Consider the following 20,520-nt stretch of genomic DNA (forward strand, 5'->3'; position numbering starts at 1 on the left):
CAGAGTTAATAGACACATTCCCTGCCCACAAGGAGCTTGTAGTCTAGAGGGGGAGACAGACATTAAAATAAATTGCGGCTCTGCCTGTCAGCGCTACAGGGATGCGGGTGGAGTGAATACCAGGTGCTTTTAAAAGGGTCACTGATCCAAGCACACAGGCGACGCATAATAATAATGATGGCATTTATTAAGCGCTTATTATGTGCAAAGGACTGTTCTAAGCGCTGGGGAGGTTACAAGGAGATCAGGTTGTCCCAAGGGGGGCTCACAGTCCTCATCCCCGTCTTACAGATGAGGGAACTGAGGCACAGAGAAGTTAAATGACCTGCCCAAAGTCACCCAGCTGACAAGTGGCGGAGCCGGCAGAGTGACAGAAGGCAGAGGGAGTCGGGGAAACGAGGGTTTAGGCAGGAAAGGCCTCTTGGAGATGTGATTTTGGGAGGGCTTCGAAGGCGGGCAAGAGTGGTGGTCTGTCAGGAATGAGTTTCAGGCCAGACGTAGGACGTGGGCATGAGCGGCGAGCTCGACATTAGAGTCTCACTTACCTCCCACCTAGTCTGATGAGAAGAGTCCCCCGCGTCCCTGGGAGACGGACCCGAGCCACGGGAGTTCAGTCGTTCTTCCTCCCGCTTCGGGGGTCACGGGGACCCCGGCCTGCCCCAGAAACAGGGATTTCCCGCAGAGGAAGTGAATGTGAAGAGGAAAGGAATACGAGAGGAAGAGACGGAGCGGTCCTCCCCCAAACTGACTGAAACTCTGCGCCTCTTCTGTCCCTTGTCGTCCCCAGCAGCTGTACTGTACTACTACTTCTACAAAAGGACAGCTGTGCGCCTGGGCGACCCCCGCTTCTACCAGGACTCTCTGTGGCTACGCAAGGAGTTCACACAGGTCCGCGGCTGAGCCCTCTCCCTCCGGACAGGTGGACTTCCTGCCCAGCCACAGCCTCCCAAGAGCGATCGGCCGGCCTGGACCTTAACGTAGGAGCCTCCCCTCTTTCCTCCTCCCTCGGGCCCCTCGCCCTACCCTAGGGAAGAAGCGTGGCCTAGCCAAAAGAGCACGGGAGACCTGGCTTCTAATCCCGACTCCGCCACTTCCCTGCTGGGTGACTGGGGGCAAGTCGCTTCACTTCTCTGGGCCTCGGTTTCCTCATCTGTAAAGTGGGGACTCAGTCCTTGTCCTCCCTCCCCTTCGACTGCGAGCCCCTCGGGGAGCTGGGACGGTGTCCGCTCTCATAGTGCCACACCTACCCCGCCACTTGAGTGCTTGGCATACAGTAAGCGCTTAATTAACACCACAGTGGTTATAATTAGAGAAGCAGCGTGGCTCAGGGGAAAGAGCACGGGCTTGGGAGTCGGAGGTCATGCGTTTGAATCCCGGCTCTGCCAATTGTCAGCTGTGTGACTTTGAGCAAGTCACTTCTCTGGGCCTCAGTTCCCTCATCTGTAAAATGGGGATTAAGACATTGAGCCCCCTGTGGGACAACCCGATCACCTTGTAACCTCCCCAGTGCTTAGAACAGTGCTCGGCACATAGTAAGCGCTTAATAAATGCCATCATTATTATTATTATTAATTAGAGGCTGACTCTAAAGGCAGACCAGGGAGTCTGTACCCAGGACTCCGGCCAGTTGTGGAATTGGAGTTCAAGAGAGGAGACTGTGGGAAAAATAAGATCACCCCTCTACTCCACCATCTTCTTTGGCTTCCCTTCTAACACACACTCACTCGCCAACTTTTCTCCCTCCCATCTTCCTCTTTGCTCTCCCCACTCCCCACCATTACTTCCATTCTGCTCCTCCCTTTACTGATGTCCTTTTCCCAGAGGCGAGGGCCTGGGGAGCGATCCCAGCTTCTCCCAAACAGATCCTGTCTCTCACATTTGGGTTATGTGGGTGCAGACAGTGACCCCAAGCCCCCACCCACCCTTATCTGGGGACTTAGGTGATTCTTGTGTTTCACACCTTTTTTATATATATATATATATATATATATATATATTTTTTTATAATAGACAATAAACTGTATTCCTTTTTTGCAGAAATCTGTCTTGGGGTCTGTGTCATTCATTCATTCAATCTGATTTATTGAGCGCTTACTGTGTGCAAAGCACTGTACTAAGCACTTGGGAGAGTACACTATAAGAGTAAACAGACACGTTCCCGGCCCACAACAAACTCGCTGTTGGGGGCCTTAGGGATCGGTTGCTTTTCCTTAGAAGCCTGGAAAGAGCCAGTGGAAGTAATCCAAACCCTGAACTCTTCCTCTAAACACTTGCCTTCACTGTTTCAGCACTTTTCCATCTGCAGTGTTTCACAGCACGTGTAGGTGACACTCGGCCCAAGGCTCGCCAAACGCCTCCCCCCGCTGAACTGTTGGCTTAAGAAGGTGGGAGGAGGATAATCTACTTCAGGGAACTCTTGGGCCTCCGTGCTTTAAAGAGACTTTTTGCCGCTAAAGCTGGCCAAGTCCTCAAGCGCGTTGTTTCAGTTCTCCCTTCTGAATCTCTCAGCCGTTTCCCCCTTTCCTTCTAGACCGAGGTGAACGATCTGGGTCCACCCGAAAGAGTCCCCCAGAATTAGGTGGGCAAAACGCAGCACCGAACTGTGGCTCGGAATCCCTCCAGCCGCTCCCGGAAGAGGGCCGGCCACAGTGAGTAGGATCCCCGGCAAGTGAGAGGACGGTAGCCCGACCTGACTTTCGACAGCTTAACCTGCTTGCGAAAGGTAATCAGAGGAACTCGGGACCCTCCTTTGTGTCCGCCTGGGGTGTTGGCTCTCAGCAAGAAGCCTTATCAACCTCAGGAGGAAACCAGATAGCCGCTCGCAGAGCGAAAAGTTTTAAAGAACCAAGCCATTCGGGTTCCAAAAAGGTACCTAATCTGTCAGTCTCGTGTCCTTTGGGATGCTATCTCGTTCTTCATCCTCCGACCCACACCCCCTGGCAGGAAACGCTTCCCTAGCTGTGAGGCGCTGGAGTACGGAGAAGCGGAGGCCAGCTCTGGCGGTCCGTTGGAGCAGGAGAATTTCTGGGGATACAGGGACGCTCTCCAAATGGATCAATCAGTGATATTTATCGAGCGCTTACCCCGGGCGGAGCTCTGTACGAAGCTCCTGGGAGGGTACAGTACAACAGAATTAGCGGACACGTTCCCCGCCTTAATGAGCTTAAGGAATCTAGAAGGATAACTGGATTTCCCCGGTGGCCTGAGGTGAGGCGGGGGAGGCGGACAGGGGGAAGGAAAGCCAGCCGCGGGGAGTGAACCCCAGCACCAATGAGGTCCCCAATCAGCTCTCGTACTGGTCCTCCTGCCTCTCCACCCCAAGACGCCGCGCCCCACACGGCACTTACCGTCTAAGACGGAGGGAGAACGGCGATTGAATCCCCGTTAGATGAGGAAACTGAGGCCCGGAGAAATGGAGTGATTTGTCTGTCCCCTCTCCAGAGTTTAGTCCAGTGCCTGGCACATAGTAAGCGCTTAACAAATACCACAATTAGTCATATTTGCCCAAGGTCACAGGGGAGGCAAGTGGCAGAGCCAGGTTCCCTGACCAGTTTCCTCTGGTCCACTGCTTCTCCATCCCAAAGTTCCCTTGGACTGGCTCTCTCCATGAAGCCGCTCCTCACTGGAGGGGCTAGTTCTGCCCCAGACTGCGTCCCCAAGAGGGACCCAGGTCTCCATTTCCAGCCCCCTTCACCCCTGGGCCGCCTCCTTTGGGACAGCCACACAGGGCAGTAATTGGGGGTCAGAAACACGTTATCGGTGTGCTGGGATTTCCCCCTTTTAGACTGTGAGCCCACTGTTGGGTAGGGACTGTCTCTATGTGTTGCCAATTTGTACTTCCCAAGCGCTTAGTACAGTGCTCTGCACATAGTAAGCGCTCAATAAATACGATTGATTGATTGATTGATTGCTAAGCAGCCTGCATCTCTGTGGTGTTGCTCTAACTTGTTTATAGGGCAGGCAGTGGAAGGCCGGGCAGGGTGGATTTTCAAGGTCCCTTGTCGTTGCAAAACTGGGGCTTTTTAATCCGAACCTGGGACTTTAGCGCTGTTTGGGAAGGAAACGCTGGGAAAAGGCAGCAAGAAGTTGATCTGGCTCACAGGTTTGTGGCTTTTATAGCATAAATGATCCCCTCCTTAGAGATGGGTAAACTGAAGAGGGGAAGCGAAGGCCATAATTGAATCTGTCCTTGGATTTTAATAATCATCAGTGGTGCCGTTACCTACCGTTTGCCACTTCAGTGCTGCATGACTTGGGGCAAGTTGTTTAATTTCTCTGTTCCTCAGCTTCCTCATCTGTAAAATGGAGATCCAGTACCCGTTCTCCCTCCTATATAGGCCGTGACCTGATCATTTCATATCTTCCCTAGCTTCTAGTACAGTGCTTTGCAACACGTATTAAGCACAGAATACCATAATGATTATTATTATTGTTATCATGATTTCTGTGGCAGAGCATACCAGAGACTTAGAATATATAACAGAAGGTAAAGGTCTACTATCGAGGATTGAGGGAAACGGGTAATAATAATTGTTGTATTTGTTATGCGCTTAGTATACGCCACAAGCACCATACTAAGCGCCGGGGTAGATACAGTATCAGCAGATCGGACACAGTATTTGCCCCATAGGGAGCTCACAGTCGACGACGGAGAGAAAACAGGCACTGAATTCCCCATTTTACAAATAAGGAAATGGGCACAGATAAATTAAAAGACTTTTGTGAGTCTCAAAGCAGGTGAGCAGCCAAAATTGTAACCCAGATCCTCTTGACTTCCAGGTGTGTGCTCTTTCTATGAGTCCACGCAGAGGGATCTGTTCACCACACCACAGGTGAACATAGTGAACCCATCGATGGTATTTATTGAGCAGCTTACTCTATGCAGACCACTGTTATAAGTGCTTGGGACAGAACAATACACCAGAGTTGGTAGACACGATCCCTGCCCACGGTCTACAGCGGGGAGACAGACATTAAAATAGATTTCAGAGAGGGGAAATAGTAAGAGTGTAAACGTATTTTCAAAAGTATTGTAGGGCTGGGGCGAATATCAAAGTGTTCAGGGGGTACACAGCCAAGTTCACAACCAATGCAGAAAGGAGGGTGGCTAGGGGAAATAGAGGGCTTCGTCTGCATAGGTCTCTTGGAGAAGATGTGATTTTAGGAGGGCAAATGACTAAATATACGCTATGTCAAAGAGTAAGAGCAGGGACGAAATGAACTGTTAGGGAATAGCTATCAACACGAGTGAGTGCTGTAGTGGTTGGTGGAGAGACATGAACAAGGAGGTATTATAGTTTCAGAGAATGCCTCGCGGAAATGTCTAATTAGAAGGGCTGGGAGAGTGGGCCGTGATGAGGTTTAGCAGATTTGAGGAGAGGAGCAGGGGGAGAGGTGGAAGCAATGAGTTGGAGAATAATAATAATAATGGCATTTATTGAGCACTTACTACATGCAAAGCACTGTTCTAAGCACTGGGGAGGTTACAAGGTGATCAGGTTGTCCCACGGTCGGCTCACAGTCTTCATCCCCATTTGGCAGATGAGATCACTGAGGCCCAGAGAAGTGAAGCGACTTGCCCCAAAGTCACCCAGCTGACAAGTGGCAGGGCTGGGATTTGAACCCGTGACCTCTGACTCCAAAGCCCGGGCTCTTTCCACTGAGCCACGCTGCTTCTCTAAAGGGAGGATTGCGAGCAAGATACATTTGGAAGTTGAATTGAGAGAAGAGAGTGACCTGGGGTGTCGTGGGAGAAGAGGCTGGACAGGTAAGACGGAGACAGCTAGTGGAGGTCTTCGAAGGCAACGGATGGGGAGTTTTTGTCCATTATTCATTCATCCAGTCGTATTGAGCGCTTACTGTGTGCAGAGCACTGTACTAAGCGCTTGGGAAGCGCAAGTCGGCAACATCTAGAGACGGTCCCTACCCAACAACGGAATAGAAGGGGGAGACGGACAACAAAACAAAACATGGAGACAGGGGTCAAAATTGTCAGAACAAATAGAATTAAAGCTACAGGCACATCATTAACAAAATAAATAGAATAGTAAATATGTAGTACAAGTAAAATAAATAGAGATCATAGATCATAATAAGCTCCTCGAGGGCAGGGATCAGCTCGGTTAACTCCATTGCACTTTCCCAAGTACTTAGTGCAGTGCTCCGCACAGAATAAGAGCTCAAATACGATCGATGTGAGGAAAATAGTGGGTTGCTGCTGGAGCTTTCCGATGAGGGAAGGGATGTGTTCTAAATGAAATTTGGGGATGCCAAAAGCAGCCGCCCAAGTTGTAAAAGCATCAGTGTTAAGAAGGTAGGTGCCACGCAGGGAGAGATGTCATCGATCGACTGTTCACGGGGCCTGATCAATCAATCAATCAATCGTATTTATTGAGCACTTACTGTGTGCAGAGCACTGTACTAAGCGCTTGGGAAGTACAAGTTAGCTGACCAATGCCACTTGCTGCCACGTTTAGAGAAGCAGCCTGCATAGTGGGTAGAACAGCGTGGCTCAGTGGAAAGAGCCCGGGCTTGGGAGTCAGAGGTCATGGGTTCTAATCCCGGCTCCTCCACTTAGCTGTGTGACTTTGGGCGAGTCACTTAACTTCTCTGTGCCTCAGTTCCCTCACCTGTAAAATGGGGATTAAGATGGTGAGCCCCACGCGGGACAACCCTGAACACCTTGTAACCTCCCCAGCGCTTAGAACAGTGCTTTGCACATAGTAAGCACTTTACAAATGCCATCATTATTATTATTATCAGGTTGTCCAACTTGGGGCTCAGTCTTCATCCCCATTTGACAGATGAGGTAACTGAGGCCCAGAGAATAATAATAATAATGGCATTTATTAAGCATTTACTATGTGCAAAGCACTGTTCTAAGTGCTGGGGAGATTCCAAGGTGATCAGGTTGTCCCACGGGGGGCTCACAGTCTTCACCCCCATTTGACAGATGAGGTAACTGAGGCCCAGAGAATAATAATAATAATGGCATTTATTAAGTACTTACTATGTGCAGAGCACTGTTCTAAGCGCTGGGGAGATTCCAAGGTGGTCAGGTTGTCCCACTTGGGGCTCACGGTCTTCATCCCCATTTGACAGATGAGGTAACTGAGGCCCAGAGAATAATAATAATAATAATAATAATGGCATTTATTAAGTGCTTACTATGTGCAAGGCATTGTTCTAAGTGCTGGGGAGATTCCAAGGTGATCAGGTTGTCCCACGGGGGGCTCACAGTCTTCAGCCCCATTTGACAGATGAGGTAACTGAGGCCCAGAGAATAATAACAATAACGGCATTTATTAAACACTTACTATGTGCAAAGCACTGTTTTAAGCGCTGGGGAGGTTACAAGGTGATCAGGTTGTCCCACGTGGGGCTTAATCCCCATTTAATAATAATTTAATTTAATAATAATAATTTAATAATAATAATGATGGCATTTATTAAGCGCTTACTATGTGCAAAGCACCGTTCTAAGCGCTGGGGGGATCCAAGGTGACCAGGTTGTCCCACAGGGGGCTCACAGTCAATCCCCATTTTACAGATGAGGGAACCGAGGCCCAGAGAAGTGAAGTGACTTGCCCAAAGTCACACAGCTGACAGTTGGCAGAGCTGGGATTTGAACCCATGACCTCTGACTCCCAAGCCCGGGCTCTCTTCCACTGAGCCACGCTGCTTCTCAAAATAAAATGTGCCAAGCACTGTCCTAGATACAAAGTAATCAGGTTGTCCCACGAGCCCACTGTTGGGTCGGGACCGTCTCTCTATGTTGCCAACTTGTACTTCCCAAGCGCTTAGTACAGTGCTCTGCACACAGTAAGCGCTCAATAAATACGATTGATGATGATGAGGGGCTCACAGTCTTCATCCCCATTTTCCAGATGAGGGAACTGAGGCCCAGTGAAGTGACTTGCCCAAGGCCACCCAGCTGACAAGTGGCAGAGCTGGGATTCGAACCCACGACCTCTGACTCTCAAGCCCATGCTCTTTCCACTGAGCCACGCTGCTTCCTCAGTTACTTCATCTGACAGATGAGGAAACTGAGGCCCAGTGAAGTGACTTGCCCAAAGTCACCCAGCGGGGCCGGGATTTAACCAGGAATAAGTACTTAACAAATACCATTATTATTATTATTATTAGTGGTATTATTATTGGGAATGTGGAAGGGACGACGGTGCCAGGATTCCCGTCCCCTCAGCCTTCACTTAATGGCGGCCTGAGGCCACGACGACGCCTCACGTCATGGCCGCCGGAGAAGGCGGGGGATCATAGAGTCGCGGCCGGCGGCGGGTAGAGAGGCGCACTTCCGGCCTCCCCGTCGCCCGCAACGACGGTGGTTTTCCGTTTCCATGGAAACCAAAGATGGCGCCGGCGCGAGGTGAGCTCCCCGAGGGAGGGGCGGGGGGGATCCCTCCGCGGATCCCTCCGCCTGTGGCTGTTGGACGCGGCGCCTCCCCCTGCTGACGGATCCTTCCGCCTGGGCCGCCCCTCTAAGAGAGCCAGTCCTGGGGACCCCCCCAAGTGCTGCCCAACTTTCCGTCGTCGCCCATGGGTATCTTTGTCACCTCAGACTCCCCCTCGCCCCCTTTAGAGCCAACAGGGCCTAACCACTCCCAAGCCTCATGCCAACAATGCTGGCCGAAAGGCATCCTGGGAAGTGTGGCCCCCGAGCCAAATTGGGGGGATGGAGGGGGGGAAGGAGCTGGAGACAGTAGCAACCCCCACTTGCCTTGGGCCAGGGCCTTCTTTCTCACCTAAGGTAATAATAATAATAATTGGCATTTGTTAAGCGCTTACTATGTGCAAAGCACTGTTCTAAGCGCTGGGGGGATACAAGGTCATGAGGTTGTCCCACGTGGGGCTCACAGTCTTCATCCCCATTTTGCAGGTGAGGGAACTGAGGCACAAAGAAGTGAAGTGACTTGCCCAAAGTCACACAGCTGACAAGTGGCGGAGCCGGGATTTGAACCCATGACCTCTGACTCCAAAGCCCGGGCTCTTTTCCACTGAGCCACGCTGCTCAGTGGAAGGCAACAGAGGGCTGCCTCTGGGTGTGTGTGTGATGGGACCCGAAGGACACCCAGTCCTTAGGTGGTGTTGCCCCCCCACCCTCGACCCCTTCCCCTACCTACAGTTGATCTGTTTTGTCCTCCCCCCAGGTCAACGACTGGCCTCCACCCCCCTGGAGATCTTGCTCTTTCTCCATGGATGGTACTCCGCCACCTATTTCCTGCTCGAGCTCTTCGTATTTCTGTATAAAGGTGAGTCCAGTGGTTTGGGCCCGCCTCAGCCAGCCCAGGGGAACCCGAAGGGGCCCCGGGAATGAAGGCCAGGGAGCCGAATTATCCGCCCACCTCCTCTGCATCGTCCTTCCGCTCAGGGGCCTGTTCGTTTGGATGGAGAGCATCCTCTTGGCCACCTTTCGTTCCATTCGGGAAGATGGAGAGCTCTCTCTCTCTCTCCCCTTGTCTTTCCTTATCTCTTTTTCCCAACAGATCCCACCACCAGTCCCCTTTTCTTTCCTTATAATAATAATGATAATAATGATGGCATTTGTTAAGCGCTTACTATGTGCAAAGCACTGTTCTAAGCGCTGGGGGGGATACAAGGTGAACACGTTGTCCCACATAGGGTTCATGGTCTTAATCCCCATTTTACAGATGAGGTAACAGGTTCAGAGAAGTTAAGTGACTTGCCCAGGGTCACACAGCAGACATGTGGCGGAGCTGGGATTAGAACCCATGACCTCTGACTCCCAAGCCCGGGCTCTTTTCCACTGAGCCACGCTGCTTCTCTATCTCTTTTTCCCAACAGATCCCACCACCAGGTCACAGGTTCGAATCCCAGCCCTGCCACTTGTCTCCTGCGTGACCTTGGGCAAGGCATTTCACTTCTCTGAGCCTCAGTTACCTCATCTGTAAAATGGGGATTAAGACTGTGAGCTCCAAGTGGGACAACCTGATCACTTTGTATCCCCCCAGCGCTTAGAACAGTGCTTTGCACATAGTAAGCGCTTAACAAATGCCAACATTATTATTATTATTATTCTCTGGGCCCCATCTATAGAAGGGGGTTTGAGACTGTGGGCCCACATGGGACAACACTATTTGCTCGTATTCCCCTCCCCCTCAGTGTTTAGTACAAAGTAAGCGCTTAACAAATACCACAGTTATTATTACCCGGTGGTATTTCTCTGAAGTGGTTCGGCAGCTGTTGTGACCGTATCATTAATGATTTTCAACTGGGCGGTAATAAGAAGGGCCTGGGGACTTTCTGAATTGCTTTAGTTTCCTGAAACCTTTGGTCGTGACAGGTCTCTTGTTACCTTACCCCGTGGCCAACCTCATCCTGGATGTGATGATGCTCTTCCTGTATCTCGGAATCGAAGTCATCAGGATTTTTTTTGGTGAGTGAGATATTCACGGGACGTACCGTACGAGGCAGGTCGATTCCAGAGTCAGTGGGATCAGGCGTGGTGTAAAATCTGGTCCTTCTCATTCTGCATCGGGCAATGCATCCAGCTGCTTCTCTTGCCTTCTCCTCTCCACGCTCCCCCAGGTTCAAAGTTCCCTCCAACCTGCAACCACTCTCTGCTGCCCAACAGGAGCCACTAGATAGAGGGGAGACATCAGGACTGTCCTCCCAGCCCACACAGGGGGCAAGAAACATTTCAAATTCTTGGATTTAGATGCCGAATACAGGCTCAGTTCTGCAAACGGAGTTGCCATCAACCTTCACCCATCAGGACCAGGGCTGAGGACTCCCTCCCCCGTTGACCCCGGGCCCTCTCCAATTCCCACGAGCAGTGGGCCCTAAATCCACTCCTACCGCCTGACTTTCTCTTAGATTGGAGGTTAGAGCGGAAGCTCCTTGGGGGCAGGGATCATGCCTCCCAACCCTATTTGGAGTGGATTTTCCCAAGCGCTTAGAACAGTGCTGTGCGCAGAGTAAGCCCCAACCCTGTTGGTAGCGCTCAGTCCGACGCTGTGCACAGGGTAAGCCTTATACAGTGGGCTCCACACAGAGTAAGTGCTCAATAAATACCTTTGATTGCTCGAAGCCGCATGGCATAGCGGATAGAGCAGTGGCCTGGGAATCAGAAAGTCTGGAGTTCTAATCCCAGCTCCACCGCTTGTCTGCCGTGTGACCTTGGACATGTCACTTCACTTCCCTGGGCCTCAGTTACCTCATCTGGAAAATGGGGATTGAGACGGTGAGCCCCACATGGAACGGGGGCTGTGTCCAATCCGATTGGCTTGTAGCCACCCCAGCGCTTAGTACGGTGCCTGGCCCTAACCGCTTAACAAATACCCCTGTTATCATTATTATTGACCGGTGGCTAACGACTCCATTACCCGAGTCGAAGGCTCCAAATTTCAGTTTCTCAGTCGCAGGCCCCGGGGCTCGCGGGTGCCTCCGGCTGCACCCCCTACCCCCCCACCCCCATTCCCAGCCAGGCAGGGAGCGCCGGGGGGCCGGGATTCGGGGCCCCACTCGGAGGTGATTCCGGGGCCCGTGTGTGACAGGGTCGAAGGGGAACCTCTGCCAGAGGATGCTGCCGCTGGGCATCAGCTTGGCCCTGACCTTCCCAGCGGCCATGATGGCCTCGTATTACCTGCTGCTGCAGACCTACGTGCTGCGCCTCGAGGCCGTCACGAACGCCATCCAGCTGCTCTTCTATGGCTCCGAGATGCTCCTCCAAGTGCTCACCCTGGTCACCTTCTCCAGGTATCGCCGCCCCCCCACCCACCCGGGGGCCGATCCTCCTCCCTGGCCTCTCCCGGGGCCGGCGGCGGGCCTAGAGGGCGGCGGGGGGAAAGGAGAAGGGGCGGCTGGAAGGCGGAAGCCCGGGGGTCGAGGCGCTTGGCCTCTCTGGGGTCAGGCGGGTTTCCGAGGCGGACGGCCGAGACCGGTGGCCGCTCTTTAACGAAGCCTTTGGGTCTCTTCACGTCTGTAGTGTGAATATATATTGAAGTACCAGAGGAGGAGCCGGCTTCATTGAGGGACTGAAAGATCAGCCCCAGCCTCTCGGGGTGGGGCGGGCCAGGCCCGCCTCCGCCGTCTCTGCCAGCCATGGCCTTTGGGCTGCAGCCTGAGGACAGGGCCGCCGTGCTCCGTTCTTCTAGACTAGCGTGTTTAGGGGCAGGGGGGCACGCCGCCCCTCGCCCTAGGGGAGCCGAGCCTCGGGCAGGGCTAGGGGACCCTAAACCCCCCCTCTGGATCCCGGCTGCAGCATTGCTCAGCCTCCTTTCCTCCCCAGAGCTCCCGTGATGCAGACGGGGTGAAGTACCACACGTGGGCTCACCGTGAGCAGCTTCTCTTACACACAAACACACACATAGCCCCCCACAGTTGGGTACGTTCACCCCCCGCCCCGCCAGCTCCCTGGCCTCCCAAAGGGTGGGAGCGAGAAGAGACCCAACTCCTCCTTCCCTTGATCACTAGCTCACGGTGTTATTTTTCTACTCTGTCTCGCAACAAGCACTATTTTACAATAAATATTTATTTTCCGCTATTGGGGCTGTAACTTTTTTCCTCGTGGCACTAACACCCCTTCCCCCACCTCCTCCCCGGAAGGCGGGGGGCCCTACCAAAAACGTAGACGAGGTCCTGCAGCCTGTTGGTAACTGTGGCGCTTAGTACGGTGCTTTGACCCCCCCCGCCCCCGTGAGCGCTCAATAAATACGATCGAATGAATGAGTGGAGCCCAGGGTGGGCTGCAGGGCCCAGGAATCAGAGCCTCGCGAAGGTGTCCGACCTGGGAAATGAGCCCGGCTTGGCAGTGGGGCCTGGGTTCCTCTAAAAGGGGAAGTTCCTGCCTGCCAAGCATCACGTATTTCAGCGTTCGTCCCAAAGGGCTTCCCTCCTCTTCCATCCCACATCCTGTGCTTCTTTTCCTTCGCTGTTCCTCCACTCTCGGCTCCTCGTCCTGAAGAGAGCCTCTCCTCTCCCCACCCCCAGCCCGCCTCTTCCGAGGACCTCCTCCATGTCTGCTATATGGCACTCTCCCAAGCGCGTATTACAGAGCTCTGCCCCCGGAAAGCGCTCAGTAAATACGATCGACTGTCAGATCCCAGCGTGAGTCACCGAGGCTCACGATCCCCCGTCTTCTCCCCAGCCTGAACCCCCACCACCTCCCTGGGTCTTTACCCTCTCCCCAGATGGGGAATTAGTTTTGCAGCAGACCGTCGGGATGGTGGGGAGAGGGTTGGGGTCCCTGGGTTCTCCCGCCTCGGGCGAAGCCGTCCGCTGGGACAGGTGGTGAGAATTCCCCGCTTTGAGGCCCGCTGCCCTCGCGTGTGTTCTGCGTGCGTGTGCGTGCACGTGTGTTTTTGCGTGTATGTGTGAGTGAGGTGGGGGGCGGAGCGGGGAGGTCTCCCCTCTTTGGCTTGGGACCCTTCAAGCAAATCCTCTCTGCTGCTGCTGCTGCTGCTGTCGCCACCACATTGGGGGCTTTGGGAAGGGGGGGATAGAAAACCCTCTGATCGAGCCCATCCGCTCCTTTCCGCTTCTCCTGCCCAGTGTTCGGAAGCTTCGTGACCCACCGTGGGTTTTTGTCGGGCCTCTGCCCAGGCGTGTTGGCAGTAGCATCAACCTCAGGTTATCCGGGGCGGGGAAAAGGCCCAGAGGCTAAGTAACAAGAGCACCTCAGGGCGGTTTCGGTTCTCGAGGCTCCCGTCCTTCCATCCACATCTCCTCAGTGCCTTTCACCCTCAAGTTCCCCAAATCAAAGTGAAAAAAAAAAAACCCAAAACCCAACACTGCACAAGCAAAAAAGATCCAGTGTCAGCAAGGAATTTATTCCAAGACAAAGCTTCCCAGCGGCCATCACACCAGGCCTGCTTGACTCTCCCTTCATAACTATCCTACGTGAAGCGCTTACTCTGGGTTCAGCATTGTGCTAAGCGCTGGGACTGATGCCTGTTTTCTCTGAGGGGAACTCCGTGTGCCCTGGTCCCATGCCTCCGCCTCTTCTGGCTCCCCTCATTCATTCATTCAATTGTATTTATTGAGCGCTTACTGTGTGCAGAGCACTGTACTAAGCGCTTGGGAAGTCCAAGTTGGCAACATATAGAGACGGTCCCTACCCAACAGCGGGCTCACAGTCTAGAAGACTGTATGCCTGGCAAAGGTTTCTGGAGATGGACTGCAAACACCCAAAGAAAGTCGAACCCCAGCAGGGAACTCCCATCCCGGGGGCTTCTCAATCAATCAATCAATCAATCAATCGTATTTATTGAGCACTTACTGTGTGCAGAGCACTGTACTAAGCGCTTGGGAAGTACAAGATGGCAACATATAGAGACAGTCCCTACCCAACAGTGGGCTCACAGTCTAAAAGGGGGAGACAGAGAACAAAACCAAACATACTAACAAAGTAAAATAAATAGAATAGATATGTACAAGTAAAATAAATAAATAGAGTACTAAATATGTACAGACATATATACATATATACAGACATATATACACATATACATATATATATATATATATATACACAGGTTCTCCTCCAACCTGGCCCTGGTCCGGGCTGGAAAACGGGGAGAGAAGTGTTGAGTTGAATCCAACTTTTCAGTCATCCTTTCATATGTGAGCCCACTGTTGGGTACGGACTGTCTCTATATGTTGCCAACTTGTACTTCCCAAGTGCTTAGTACAGTGCTCTGCACTTAGTAAGCGCTCCATAAATACGATTGATGATGATGATGATATGTGCCTTTAGCTTTAATTCTATTTGTTCTGACAACACCTGTCCACTTGTTTTCTCTGGTTGTCTGTCTCCCCCTTCTAGACTGTGAGCCTGTTGTCGGGTAGGGACCGTCTCTAGATGTTGCCGACTTGTACTTCCCAAGCGCTTAGTACAGTGCTCTGCACACAGTAAGCGCTCAATAAATACGATTGAATGAATGAATGTGTACGCGTAAGGAGAGAACTCTGAAGCCTGGTGGTGGGGGAAGTCACCTGCCCAACTTGCTGCTGCCCTCCTCCCCTCTCTGACCACTGTCTTTAACCTCTCGGTCTCCTCCAGGCCTTTAATGATGATGATGATGATGATGATGGCATTTATTAAGCGCTTACTATGTGCAAAGCACTGTTCTAAGCGCTGGGGAGGTTACAAGGTGATCAGGTTGTCCCACATGGGGCTCACAGTCTTCATCCCCATTTTACAGATGAGGGAACTGAGGCACAGAGAAGTTAAGTGACTTGCCCGAAGCCACACAGCTGACAAGTGGCGGAGCTGGGATTTGAACCCATGACCTCTGACTCCAAAGCCCGGGCTCTTTCCACTGAACCAGTCAAATGTCCCCCATCCCTCCACCCTCCCACCCCCCTCCGGCTATGGCCCCATCTTCCTGCCACCATTCATATCCAACTTGTACTTCCCAAGCGCTTAGTACAGTGCTCTGCACACAGTAAGCGCTCAATAAATACGATTGAACGAATTTATGGTGAAGCAGCGTGGCTCAGTGGAAAGAGCCCGGGCTTTTAGACTGTGAGCCCACTGTTGGGTAGGGACTGTATATGTTGCCAACTTGTACTTCCCAAGCGCTTAGTACAGTGCTCTGCACACAGTAAGCGCTCAATAAATATGATTGATGATGATGATGAGGTTCAAATCCCAGCTCCGCCAATTGTCAGCTGTGTGACTTTGGGCAAATCACTTCTCTGTGCCTCAGTTCCCTCATCTGTAAAATGGGGATTAAGACGGTGAGCCCCCCCAGTGGGACAATCTGATCTCCCCAGCGCTTAGAACAGTGCTTTGCACATAGTAAGCGCTTAATAAATGCCATCATTATTATATTCATTCCTAACTGGAGTCCTTCCACGGGCCGGATCGTGAGACCGGGAGGCTAAAGCGAAAACAGCACCGGCCTCTGGGAAGCACAAACACGACGTGGCAGGGGGACGGAGGACGGTCCTCGGCCGTGTTCGTTCGTTCAGTCGTATTTATTGAGCGCTTACTGTGTGCAGAGCACTGTACTAAGCACTTGGGGAGTACAAGTTGGCAACATCTAGAGATGGTCCCTACCCAACAGCGGGCTCACAGTCTAGACAGAGAACAAAACAAAACATATTAACAAAATAATATAAAATAAAATAATAATGGCGTGTGCCGTGGCGTTAGCCTCTTCGACCCCACGAGTGCCTGTGGCACAGAGTCCTCCCCCTGAGGGCCGCGGATGAACGACCTCGCACACCCCGGCTTTCCTACAGGACCTCGGGGCTGAAATCAATCAATCAATCGTATTTATTGAGCGCTTACTGTGTGCAGAGCACTGTACTAAGCGCTTGGGAAGTCCAAGTTGGCAACATATAGAGACGGTCCCTACCCAACAGTGGGCTCACAGTCTAAAAATCACCCAAAATGGTGGCTTCGGTGTTGCTCGCTCGTCCGGTTGCCGTCCGGCCCCCTTCCCGGAAATCCCGGGCCTTTTTCACTCCAACACAATAACAAGTCGGACCTCTCCGCCCTCAGGTGAACCTCACCGACGGTCGCGGCTTTTCCAAGTATTATCGACAACTACGCACGTTCACACACACTCTCGTGTGTGTTTTCCAGCGTGTATTGGAAAGAGCTCGAGCTCGTTTGGGCTCAGCAGGCCGCAGTCACAAATGCGGTGCGTGTGAGGGGAGTCCGTGTCCAGCTGCAGCACAACTTTTCCTTAACAGTTCACAACCTCCCCCTCAGAGAATGGGTGTATTCCCCTCATAGAGCGGGAGAACTAGATCCACACGTACACACAAACGCTCCCTGCCCTCTTCACTAACTAACTTTCATTTAATAGACTGTGAGCCTACTGTTGGGTAGGGACCGTCTCTATAAGTTGCCAACTTGTACTTCCCAAGCGCTTAGTACAGTGCTCTGCACACAGTAAGCGCTCAATAAATACGATTGATTGATTGATTAATAGGTTACACTTAGAGTGATGCTCCCAACTGGCTAAATCTAGCGGGCTCTATGTTTCCCTAATTCTCTTAACCCCCAAGCCCCAAAGCAGTTGACCATTTGACCATGGAGAAACAGTGTGGCTCAGTGGAAAGAGCCCGGGCTTTGGAGTCAGAGGTTATGGGTTCAAATCCCAGCTCTGCCAATTGTCAGCTGTGTGACTTTGGGCAAGTCACTTCACTTCTCTGGGCCTCAGTTCCCTCATCTGGAAAATGGGGATTAAGACTGTGAGCGCCCCGTGTCACTTAACTTCTCTGTGCCTCAGTTCCCTCATCTGTAAATGGGGATTAAGACTGTGAGCCCCCCGTGGGACAACCTGATCACCTTGTCACCTCCCCAGCGCTTAGAACAGTGCTTTGCACATAGTAAGCGCTTAATAAATGCCATTATTATTATTATTATTATTATTTCCTCCTCTTAAAAAGCAGTGAGGCCTAGCGGAGAGAGCACGGGACTGGGAATCAGGGGGCCTGGGTTCTAGTGCTGGCTCTGCCACCTGCCTGCTATCACAACTTCCCTGTGCCTCGATTTCCTCCTATGAAAATGGTGATTCGGAACCTGTTCTATTGTGACCCTTACCATCATCATCATCATCAATCGTATTTATTGAGCGCTTACTATGTGCAGAGCACTGTACTAAGCGCTTGGGAAGTACAAATTGGCAACATATAGAGACAGTCCCTACCCAACAGTGGGCTCACAGTCTAAAAGGGGGAGACCCTTATGTGGGAGAGGGACTCTTTCCAACCTGATAACCTTACGTCTACCCTGGGGTAGACATAAAGTGTTCAACAAATATCACAACTTTCGTGATTTAGAAACCTTCCGGCCTGGGCTTTACTGACCACCTACTCTCTTAGGTCTCTTAATGCCTCTCTACTTCTCAGTTTTTGCCGGTGTCTTTGCAGGAGCAGAGAGTCAGTACTCAGTGCTTACTTTGTGGCAAGCGTTGGTGCAGATACGCGTTTATCAGGGTGGATGGATTCATTCCTTCAATGGTATTTATTGAGCGCTTACTGTGTGCAGAGCACTGTACTAAGTGCTTGGGGAGTACAAGTTGGCAACATATAGAGATGGTCCCTACCCAACAGTGGGCTCACAGTCTAGAAGATGGATGTCAGTCTAAATCAGCCAAGAAGTCCACACGAGTGATTGATTTTCTGGGAAGCCCGTCCATTCACATGATTTCAGTTATCACCTCTATGCAGATTTCTCTCACCAATCCCGCCCTCTCCTCTGCTCTTTTTACAATCCCGTATCTGTTGCATCTATCAGCTCTGCTGCTGTTGTGCTTTCCCGAGTGCTTAGTAGAGCGCTCTGCCCCGGATAGCGCTCAATACCATTGATTGATTGATTATAGAGAAGCAGCGTGGCTCAGTGGAAAGAGCCCGGGCTTTGGAGTCAGAGGTCATGGGTTCAAATTCCGGCTCCGCCAATTGTCAGCTGTGGGACTTTGGGCAAGTCGCTTCACTTCTCTGGGCCTCAGTTCCCTCATCTGTAAATGGGGATGAAGACTGTGAGCCCCCCCGTGGGACAACCTGATCACCTTGTAACCTCCCCAGCACTTAGAATAGTGCTTTGCACATAGTAAGTGCTTAATAAATGCTATTATTATTATTATTATTATTATTATTATCTCTTCCTGCCCCCAGACCTCCGTGCCGCCCCGCAACCGGGTTAGCCACCAACACCTTAAATTTCTTCAATGAAAAAAAAGAACCCTTTATCTTTTCCCTCAAACATGCTCCTCTTACTTTTCCCATCATTGTCAGCCACCCCACCATCCTCTCTGACCTAGAGGCCCCAACGCTGATATCATCTTTGACTCCCCTTTTCCTCTTTGACCTTGAAGTCCTTCGTCTTTCCTCTCCCTCTCAACCTCCCAGCTAGAGTACCGCTGGAGAAGCAGCGTGGCTGAGTGGAAAGAGCATGGGCTTTGGAGTCAGAGGTCATGGGTTCAAATCCCGGCTCCCCCAATTGTCAGCTGTGTGACTTTGGGCAAGTCACTTCTCTGGGCCTCCGTTCCCTCATCTGTAAAATGGGGATGAAGACTGTGAGCCCCCTGTGGGACAACCTGACCACCTTGTAACCTCCCCAGCGCTTAGAACAGTGGTTTGCACATAGTAAGCGCTTAATAAATGCCATTATTATTATTATTAGAACGGTGCTTTGCACATAGTAAGCGCTTAATAAATGCCATTATTATTATTATTATATTTTTATTGACCTCCTTTCCTCCAGTCTGTCTGTCTCTCTCTGTCTGTCCCTCCCTCCTAACTTCAACTATTGGGAACTCATCGCTCACCTCTAAAACCTCTAGTTGCTACGCATTTCTCATCACATAAAGCGGAGAAGCAGCGTGGCTCAACGGAAAGAGCAAGGGCTTGGGAGTCAGAGGGCATGGGTTCAAATCCCGCCCCTGCCAATTGTCAGCTGTGTGACCTCGGGCAAGTCACTTCACTTCTCTGGGCCTCAGTGCCCTCATCTGGAAAATGGGGATTAAGACTGTGAGCCCCATGTGGGACAACCTGATCACCTTGTATCCTCCCCAGCGCTTAGAACAGTGCACATAGTAAGCGCTTAACAAATGCCATCGTTATTATTATTATAAATAAAAACTCATAACTATTGGCCAGCTGTTTCCCTCTCACCGATCCACTCTCCTCTCAGGCTACACCGAGCTCACACGCTTTGCTTCCATTTTCTGTCGCTTCTCGCAACCCTCCTGTCTCTAACCCACTGCTCAGGCCTTGCCCCTTGCATGGAATTCCCTCCCAAAACAGCACCTCTTCCGTGAGGCATTCCCTGATTCCTCCCCCCCGTCTGCTATCTTAGCACGCATATAAGATCTGTGTATTTTTTTCATCTAATTGCTCACTTTTCTTTTTGTCATTTGGCTCTATGCCGATTTGACTGTCGATTTTAAGTATTTATTGAGTGCCTTCTGTGTAGGGCCCCGGACTAAGGGCTTGGGAATCTACAGTAAAATTAGAAGACCTGATCCTTACCCGAAGGAGTTTACAATCTAGGGAGAGTCAGGGGGATGTGAGTTTGTGTGTATGTGTGTGTATTTGTGTGTGCTTATTTGGTGGGGGACCGCAGGCAGACACTCAGAGAGGAGGAAATAATGGAAGATTAAAAAAAAGACGTCAGTAAGCGCCACCGAAGGTGGTGGGTACTTTAAGTGCTCAGATTGTGAGTTGGTTGAGGGCAGAGACCCCTGCTATTACTTGCGCTGTGTGTTCCCGAGCGCCTAGTACAGTGTTCCCGCCCGCAGGAGGTGCTCAGCAAGTGCTGTGCTGCCGCTGCTGCACAATAACAGGCTGATTAGGAACAGGGCATGTTCCTCTTGTTTTCTTTCCACCAGAGCTGAGGACTAGTGCGGTGCCGTTCCCTCTCTGGCTGCTCAATCAGAATTAACTGAGGATGGCGCCAATGGTGACACTCCTGAACTAGCCAGTTTATTCACAAAGGTAAGCCAGTTCAATCGCAGAGGGGAAACTGAGTCAGGAGGCGGAGGAGGAGGAGGCCAGGAGCCAACGAAGACGGCCTCCTCCGTGAAG

The 20,520-nt window shown here is 51.6% G+C and overlaps 1 protein-coding gene across 10 annotated transcripts in view; it reads left to right on the plus strand.

Annotated features, from left to right (window-relative positions):
• Positions 1-20,520, plus strand: part of TMEM138 (transmembrane protein 138) — a 31,611-nt gene extending 11,091 nt beyond the window's left edge. The window contains exons 1-5 of one of the 10 annotated variants that reach the window (XM_038764230.1): positions 8,350-8,383; positions 9,165-9,266; positions 10,319-10,411; positions 11,532-11,733; positions 11,963-12,520. In XM_038764230.1, coding sequence (XP_038620158.1) covers positions 8,368-8,383; positions 9,165-9,266; positions 10,319-10,411; positions 11,532-11,733; positions 11,963-11,978 — 429 coding nt within the window. In that variant the 5' untranslated portion in view covers positions 8,350-8,367 and the 3' untranslated portion in view covers positions 11,979-12,520. The other 9 variants (XM_038764231.1, XM_038764232.1, XM_038764233.1 and 6 more) reach the window with 9 other exon arrangements.

The sequence above is a fragment of the Tachyglossus aculeatus genome, chromosome 22 (assembly GCF_015852505.1).
Source record: "Tachyglossus aculeatus isolate mTacAcu1 chromosome 22, mTacAcu1.pri, whole genome shotgun sequence".
Lineage (NCBI taxonomy): Eukaryota > Metazoa > Chordata > Mammalia > Monotremata > Tachyglossidae > Tachyglossus > Tachyglossus aculeatus.